The sequence below is a fragment of the Liolophura sinensis genome, chromosome 1, assembly GCF_032854445.1.
Source record: "Liolophura sinensis isolate JHLJ2023 chromosome 1, CUHK_Ljap_v2, whole genome shotgun sequence".
Taxonomy (NCBI): Eukaryota; Metazoa; Mollusca; class Polyplacophora; order Chitonida; family Chitonidae; genus Liolophura; species Liolophura sinensis.
Genome location: NC_088295.1, coordinates 34250831 through 34260036, shown reverse-complemented (window position 1 = coordinate 34260036; position 9206 = coordinate 34250831). Strand labels below are relative to the sequence as shown.

Genomic DNA, 9206 nt, shown 5'->3' with positions numbered 1-9206 from the left:
TGATTGAGTTTCTTCTGCTCTACTTCACTTATCGGGAAGTCTTTATTCTTTGTTATACTCCAGATTATTAGACCTGGTTTATACGGGGAGAAAATCTAACTGAGTACAGTGGACCTATATGACAATTTTCCTGACCGAATCCCTCTCCAGTGCTGGACTTGAACCCACAAACTTGTCTAGGAGAGTGAGTGAATGCTTGAATGTCGTACGCAACAATTTTTCAGCCATATGATGACGAAGGAATCCTTAGAATGTATGTAATGTGCCTTCTTGTTGGAGGACGCATTCCACCCCTCTCTTATCTAGTGCTGCTTCACTAAGATGACTTACCGAAGGCAAGTAAGCTGCCCCACCCGAGCCATTATACTGACACGGTCAACCAGTCATTGCACTATCCCCTTCATGCTGAAGGCCAAGCAAGGACGTTACAACTTCCTCTTTTACGGCCTTAGGTGTGACTCGATCTACCGCTCCCGAAGCGGATGCTCTACCGACTGTGCTATCTGGGCCGGTCTTCTTGTCTAGGAGATGCTTTCCATCTAAGTTGTATTGTTTTGCTTGTTTTCATTTGTTTATTTGCTAATTTTTTAAGACAGGCAAATGACCATCGAGGCAACACTACAATACTACATTATCCATTTCAGTTTGATTTATTTATTTGATTGGTGTTTCGTGCTGTACTCACGGGTATTTCACTTATACAAAAGTAGCCAGAATTATGGCAAGAGAGAAAGGGCAGAGCCTGGGGGAAACCCATGACCATCTGACCATCTGCAGGTTGCTGGCAGACCTGCCTACCTATGGCCCGAGTGAGTGAGTGAGTGCTTGGGGTTTAACGTCGTACTCAACAATTTTTCAGTCATATGACGATGAACCTATGGCCCGACGGGAAGCCAACAGGAACAGGATTTGAACTCAAGTGATCGCATTAATGGAATGCTCCTGTGTCATTGTGCTGTGCTGGTTTGCTACATGTACCGCCTCCTGAAAATTGAGGTTTTCAAACGTCACAGGCCTATGCTTGCATCCAAAGGCAATCGCATTTGGTGATTTCTTCAACAAAGTTTTCTTCACCCATAGACATGTTTGCCACTATATTCTAGAGTCCCGGTACCAAAATGGTGTAGACCGTCAATCAAATAATTCAACCTGATCCATTCTATTTATGCCTAAATACTTGGCATATATGGAATGAAGGGCCTTGGGGAAGAAAAATGTATTAACAGTTAAGCTTGGTTTTAGTCCCTGTACTATTGCTGCATGGGTCTACCATCACTCAGGTATTTTAACCATTATCAAAGCAAAACTTAGTTTCGTTTTAGGGTATTAAGATTTCAACGGTAATTCAATTTTTATGAACTAGTCCCAGGTCAAGAATAGTTAAGCCTTCTTAACGTGAAGGTGCACGCATTTGCTTATGTAATTTATTTCTATTGAATATGGTCAACTGTACATAAAAATGTAAAGAGAAGTCTACATAAAAGAAGCCACACATTCTCTCCCAGTAAACCAGACATGGAGAAGTCAGTTATCTTTATTTCAGTTTTTTTTGTTTGTACATTCTGAGTGGCTTAACCAAACAAAATGGGAAAAAAGAGCCAACAACATTTCACTTAGTTGCCTAAGTTACAAATATAGTTTTATACACATGCCTCTGCAGCTACTGCTTTGAAATGTGAAAAGAATTTTGTACTGTAGACTGATAAAGGGTAAAGCTAATATGAATGTAGGCTTGTTAGAATCTGTATAAAAATACGTTTCTGGTCAACAAATGATACACTAGGTTTTTTTTTTCTGACTACTGCTAGTCATTCACTGTGGCTACCCTTTCAAGAAGTGTGGGCTTGATGGTTGCAGGTCTTATGGCTGCATAAAATACCCAGCTTTTTCCCTGGATTTTTGTTGTAACTAATCCTTTGCTTATTCAATGATCATTCCCCAAACTATAATACAGGGTAAATTACTCCGATCAAAACTGATCAGAACACATGAAGCCAGAATTAAGGCAAACATGTATAAACTAAAGCAATAGGTATGAACAAAACAAAATACAGAATCTCTGTTCTTGAGAAGAAAGCATGCAATTTGTTATTGTGTACCCAAACAAATGCTAACCTTGAGAAAGTCATTTTCTAACCAATTGTCAAAAATACTTATGTATTCTTGAAAATAGCCTTGTGTCCAATGAGACACAAAATACATATTAGTCAGGAGAGAGGAGAGAAAATAAGTATAAAGTACAAGAACTACTTCTATATAGCTGACAGAAATTCTGGTGTCACGACCTGATTCTGCCAAGAGCATGATTATACACCTACATGTTGTATATATGTATTAAGTACACCAAATGAAGCAGTTTAACAGTTAGTAATGGACAGTCAATACTTTCATAAAAATAAAACAATTATGATCATAAATGACGCCAATGTTCACTCTAAAAACCTAGAACGTCTACAAGTAATTCACATCACATACTATTTTGTAGTATCGGTTAAGATGACATTCAAATCTTTCAGTCTCTTTACCTTGCCCCCAGTACACCCACATTCATACCTTGTCTAAATGCCAGAACCACATACAAGAACAACTGGATGGGGCATGTCCAACACAGAATCAAAACCATTCACAGTTCCATAGTGGATCAACCTGCACCACACTTAAACCTAACTGGTCCAGACTTTTTGAGTTAAAAGGTATCTGACACTATGCCATTAAATGATAGACTTCAAAATGATCCAAGAGACAAATGAGACATCCCTTTTCACTACAGTCCTCCTTTACAGCCAATATCTTACATCCAATTCAGTCAATCAACAACACTGAGAAGCATGGCATGGTTAGTGCATGTACTTACACAGACGATACATGTATGCTGGCAGAGGCACTGCTGTGAGTGAGACTGAGGATCATCTAGGTCAAAACTTAAAAATGCAATCTGAAACCTTTATGACCATTCCCTTTTCACTGGTATGTTCAGGCACTTGTTCAGTGAAAGCTCATGTAGTCCTGTCACCGGAACCAATCAAGGGCAGATAACCACTACTAATGGAACAGTCCATACAAATATGGGGTAGGTGGACAGGTGAAAGCTGTTCAGTAGTAAGCCATTTAATTGATCAGGCTTACTTAGGTAAATCAGACATAAGGAATCTCCATACCTATCAGGTATCAAGATGATACTGTGCTGGGTGATGGGAATTAAGCAAATGTCTGGTGCAAAATATGGACCTAATTACAAGCCAAGTCTGTGCACTTGTGCTTGTAGCTTGAATTGTTCACAAAGTTTCTAAAATATCTGAAAACAGTGAAAGTCACATTTATCATGTTGTTGGAGGTTTGAAGTCCTGTGCACACAGATTGCTGTCTGTACAAAGCATACATACATAATACTCTATACACAAACATCAGTTCACAGTTTTTGTACATGTATCTAAACATTTCTAACTCATAGCATACTAAAAAGCCTAAAATACTATTGGAGATTAGTCACAACAAATGACCTGCTTCAACAAGAAAAAAAAACAAAAATTAACGTGTAGTTTTACCACATATGTACAAATGTGAAGCCCATTTAAAAAGACCATCATCAATCCATATTTTCCATTTTCCGGCATTTTGGTTTCAGGTGTATGATACAAAGACAAACAGAAATTAAGCATTGTTTTAATTTGAATTACACATGTAATAAAATGTATTTATTTTTATATAATGAATAAATATCCAGCTGATATATGGCTATACATATGATAGTATGATCTTCATAAACTTAACAGTTGTTTTGTGTTATATGCTCATGCCTCGTGGCGGATCTGACTGAGTGGAATAACACACGACTGTGTTATGTACAGACACTATACATATAGTATGTAACAGCGGTTTGTTGATCTTCTCTTGTCCAGTAATCTATGAATTCCTGGTCGATTCCTCTCGTTTGTGCCACCCTTTGCCCCCATCAGCTGGCACACATACCCTTCTTCACACCCTACAGCTAGCTGATCTGCCACAGGGTTAATAGTTCTTCATCAACCTATGCTTAGGCAGGTAAACTAAGCTTCTTGCCTTTCAAAACTGAAAGTGAAACAGATGAGAGTGGATTAACACAAATTTCCATGTAGTAAACATAATCCGGTAGTGACTGAAAGTATGTCAACGATATTTTAATTGTAAGATGTGGTAAATAGTACATATATATGTATACATAAATCCATGTCACAAATCCAAAATGTCAGACTTTATCTCATTTAAAGTACAACTTTAAAGAAAAGACAGAAGTGTTACTAATGTTCTTGCAGGAAGTGTTTTTTCAGTTTTCTAGTGACTGGATGAGTCTATCATTGCATTTATTTATTTAACTGTTTGATTGGTGTTTTATGCCCTTCTACCATTACATTTACAGGGTCAAATATAGGAACATTTTTATACCCTTTACAAATGCCCAAAGTACAGTACATCCTCATGAAAGCCCAAATTATGAGGAACATTGCCTCATAAATTAAGGTATAAAGTCCAGGATTCTTAAACTCTGGAAATGTTTCAGCCCAAATTTGACAATTAAAAGGACCCCCAAATCAAAAAAGTATGAAGTACACAATCTTACAATGTGTCAGTCGCAAATTGTTATAAATTGTCAATGTAACCTAACAACTCTGATTTGTATTTTTACCCAATTGGTGATAGTCAAACTTATAGCCCATATTCATCTATTGAGGGGAGAGAATATCATGTTAAGCTATGTGTGCACAAGCAAGTCATTTAGATGGTAATTTCTTTATATGTTACATGAATATGGCCTGTAGTCTATGAGCAACTTGTGCATACATGATGTAACAGAGTATTCTCCCCTGAACTGTTGAGTAGAGTCCAGACAGGTGCAGCCAGGGGTGTCCCTTAACACTAAGCCATTCACCTGCAAAACCATAGATTTACTCACCTTTCGTAATGTACAAGTAGAAAAAGTCACAGTAGAGTATGGTTTGTACACAGCCAGCTACAACAGCAATCAGATCAAAGAATCCCTCAAAGTAAAACCTGTAGATCCAGTTAAGGATATAGAGAGCTCTGTAAGAGCCCAGGCAGAACAGGTAGTGACTTGTTATACTCTCAGCTTCCCCAGTTTTGCTGATCATAAACAACTGGGGCAGAATGGCCACTGACTCCAAGTAGATAGAGAATGTCCACAAAATCTGAAAACATCAACGAAAAGAGGAATAGAATAAAATGTATTTGGATTCAGGGAGTCAATTTACAATTTATTATTAGCATCATCTCTTCTTTTTTTCAAGATTTCATTATGAAGCAAATATGTCAGGAGTTGCACAGAAATAATCCAAAAAAGAGTCTATTAGATCAGGACAATAAAACAATCTACATGTGTTCATTGTTATGTTCATACAGGGGGAGACAACTCATCTGGAAGGCATAAGAGGTTATAACGGAGAGTTTATAATAGAGAGCTTGGTCAGCTCCTGTAATGGACAAGGCCTGAACTGACTTGCACATTAACATGTCCAGCTCTCACAGTTTCAAACAACATGTAGAATTGCTTACACCAAAAAAAGATGAGGGGGATAGGAATGGGGTTGGAGTCAACAGGTAGTAATATATTTAATCAATTGTATTTGCATATTATGCATCACTTATTTAAGAAAAATCCACTAAAATAACATGGGATGCTGTATGGGTAGAAAAAATAAGTGCACTTTGCCAGGTACCTAACATGAAGAATCAGCTCATCCAGCAGAGCCTGGCCTCAACGACTGACATGGCACATGTGAACATCTCCATGTCTTTCTGGGGACAACACCTTTCAATGGTCTCCTCCAATAAAACCAGAAGTGTGCCTTGTCCTTAACATGGGATACAATTTCAAATGAAAGCCATTGTGGAGATAAAATCCCCAGCTGTGTTATGCAATCCCCAAAAAGCTGCATGGCTTAGAACAAAACACAGTAAAGCCTTAGCCCACTGAGCTTCACATGTTAGAGAACTTACCTCAAGGGGACTGAACTCATGGTTAACAAGGAAAGCCAATCCACCCACAGGGACAACCAGAAACTCCACTCTAAATGAGTCGTGGTTGCTGTCATATGTTGCCTTGAATTTGAAGAAGAGGAGATAGATGGTGACAAGGGATGATCCAATGAAGAAAACTTTCATGGTAGTGTTGTAGATAGATATAAAAGTGGTGAACAGGTCCAAGTACCTGGTGATGAAAACTAGTGCAAACAGGATCTGGCTCTTTCCTGATAAACCTGCAACAAAATAAATTCAAGCCCTGTGAGGATTTACATTTACTTCGATAAAAAGATGCAGCAAAACACTGAGACCAAATAACAATAATTTTTTTATGGCATGCCATCTGTCTACTCAGACAGGTATGGTGCCAAGATAAGTCAAACATTTAATGTTTGATACAAATTCAATAATATGAGTAAGTGCTTGGGGTTTAACGTCGTACTCAACAATTTTTCAGTCATATGACGACGAAGGAATCCTTTGGGTGCATGTAAGTGTAATGTGCCTCCTTGTTGCAGAACGGATTCCACTGCTCTTTTATCTCGTGCTGCTTCACTGAGACCAGTCAACCAGTCGTTGCACTATCCCCGTCATGCTGAACGCCAAGCGAGGAAGTTACAACTTCCTCTGTTAAAGTCTTAGGTGTGACTCGATCAAGGATTGATCCTGGATCTAACGGTCCCGAAGCGGACGCTCTACCAACTGTGCTATTCGGGCCGTCAATAATATGCATCACACAGTAAATTGTATTTTGTCAAATTTATTTATAATTATTTATATCATAGATTTTTATGTCCTCTCCAGATGTGCCAACTTGCATGTTTAATGATGCTATAAGTTTAAGGAAGTCAACAGGACAACATTCGATGAATATAACTTCATTTATAAATGTCAAAGTTGCTAGAAGAAAATTTATTTTGTTTCCTTAATATCTATAGAGCATCATTGTGCTAAACTGTATCATTCTCAACTCTTATAAATTCAACAGCAAATATGCTGTGTCAGTGGTAACAGATGTGTGAGATTTTCAGAGATAAATCAGCTATCAGACATCTCGGCCTCACGTTCACAGCAGAATGTGGCGTTAACCAGGATGTTAGATTTTGCAGTTATGTGTAGCATCCTCCATTTTAATATTCCAGACCACTTACATCTGGGCACTCTACTTAAATGAGGCAGCGACTGGCAGACGACGAGGTAAAAGATAATATGCAAAGGCATAGGGAAATGCACACCACTGGAGGACATTCTGAAGGACAAGTACTTCTGACGATAACCAGAAATTATAGTATGTCAGACAACAGAACAATGTAGTTTGGATAGTTCTCTCTATGATGGTTATGGGACCTTAATGAAAATATTCCAAAGCTATAACACAGACTGGTTAACTAACATGCATTGTTCTACAAAGGCAATGCAGTAAGATGCAGACTTTGATGCAACTCCGCTCCACACAGCAAGTGACAAAGGAGTAAATGGAATTCTAAGGATCAACCAAGGATGAAACTGACATAGTCTGAGGGCCCCAAACTGACACTCTATTAATTCTATTAGCCTGATACCTGAAAAGTCTGACATACTTCCCCACCTCTTAAACAAATCGCCGCACACTTCCAAAATAACTTCGGTGGAGCTGATCTCAAGGAGGTCCGTACTGACGGCAATCAAACTTATCTTAGTTCATTTTTATGCCCTTCTGGGTTACATTAAGAATACTGAAGTTGTGCTTACAGACAGCAATGAAAATATAATGTTTTTCTGAAGGATTTAAATGCCAAAACAAAGTTACATACAAAACCTACAAACATGTAACGTGACACTTCAAAATGGTATCGCCATAGTGCAGGCAGGCAATGTGACCACACAAGGCTACAAGTTAATTAGTTTCATCAGCAAGGAAAGTTAATTAAGAGGACAGTATTCTGCATTCCACCATAACAGTGCTAAGAAATGAGCAGAGGAGGTGAGTTAGATTGCCATGAGTGAGAAGAGATGGGACTTCGCAATGTTTCTTGAGAGGCATTGACTTCCATGTTACAATGAATGACGTAAATTTTAAAATAGCACACCCAGTCCATCTAGAGGAACTATTAGCAGTTCAAAACTGATAATTATATTCATGAATGAATCCATAGGAATCCTTTTGTCATGTGAACTACATCTGAAAATGCTCTCCTCCACATCTTGCCAACCTCATACAGCGAAGCATGAATGAACTGACGTAGAAAGTTTCACGTAAATATAATCCTTGGCTTTACAACAGCCCAGTATTTAATAGGACTGCAGTGTCGGCATAACCTTGCGTCAAAACAAATACCTCATTTACAATATATGTGCAACGGCTAGATCTCCACGGCCTGTGCACAGATACGATTTATTACAACAGTGACGTGTACAGAACTGTGATGGCATGAGCCAACAGACATGCAGGAGCGAGAATAACAAAAACTCTCTCAGACTTGTCACGTTAACAAGGAAAAAGAACAACAAGTTGACTGGAGAGATGATCAGTCTGTATCAAATCAAGTAAATGTTTTCGTGATGGCAGATCTTCACTATAACACAGAAGCCCCGGACACCAACACTGATAAGACAAGTCAGTGGTGGAAACTTTCCCCCGGCAGTTTCCAACACGAAACGGCGTCAAATCTTTTGAAGTGGTTTTTCACCTTTGGTTTACCTTTTGCACATATTTACCTGCACATGATCGGGATTTCCATATCTTTATCAGCAGCAGAATAATGGCCAGGAGATGAGAGAGATCTCCACACAGTCTGAAGATGTTCATGATGCTGGCGTGTCAATAATGCAAGCCACACTACCGGCAACACGTCGAACTTTGATGGCGGCTGAGGAAAGACGTGGCAATGCTGCATTATGGGAGTCAAGGGGAGGTCACTCTCGTGAAAAGCGACGATGCGAGGTGAAGTGGGTATACTGGTGAAGTGTTAAACGAAACATCGACCATTCTATGCCGGATATGAGGATATCAGTATTAATACCGGGTATAATCCAGTGTAGTTACTAAAAACGTTGGTTCCTGTACACTGCAGCTTAACATTATTATGTTTGAAATGGATCACTGACAGGTCTGCATTGAAGGCCTACCTGGAAGCCAAGGCCCTATACCAGGCCCCACGTAAAATGTGGCAAGAATTAGTTCAACTTGGTCAGGAAAATAATAGAAAGGA

General features: G+C 38.9%; 1 protein-coding gene across 1 annotated transcript; it reads right to left on the bottom strand.

Moving 5' to 3' along the window:
* Positions 1–1494: 1494 nt before the first annotated feature.
* On the bottom strand, positions 1495–8880 carry LOC135468455 (ER lumen protein-retaining receptor 2). Its single transcript, XM_064746726.1, has 4 exons — positions 8713–8880; positions 5992–6251; positions 4931–5183; positions 1495–4068 (listed from the first exon to the last, which is right to left on the bottom strand). The coding sequence occupies exons 1-4, from the start codon at positions 8801–8803 to the stop codon at positions 4034–4036; spliced, it is 639 nt and encodes a 212-aa protein (XP_064602796.1). The 5' UTR covers positions 8804–8880; the 3' UTR covers positions 1495–4033.
* Between the last annotated feature and the right edge of the window lie 326 nt (positions 8881–9206).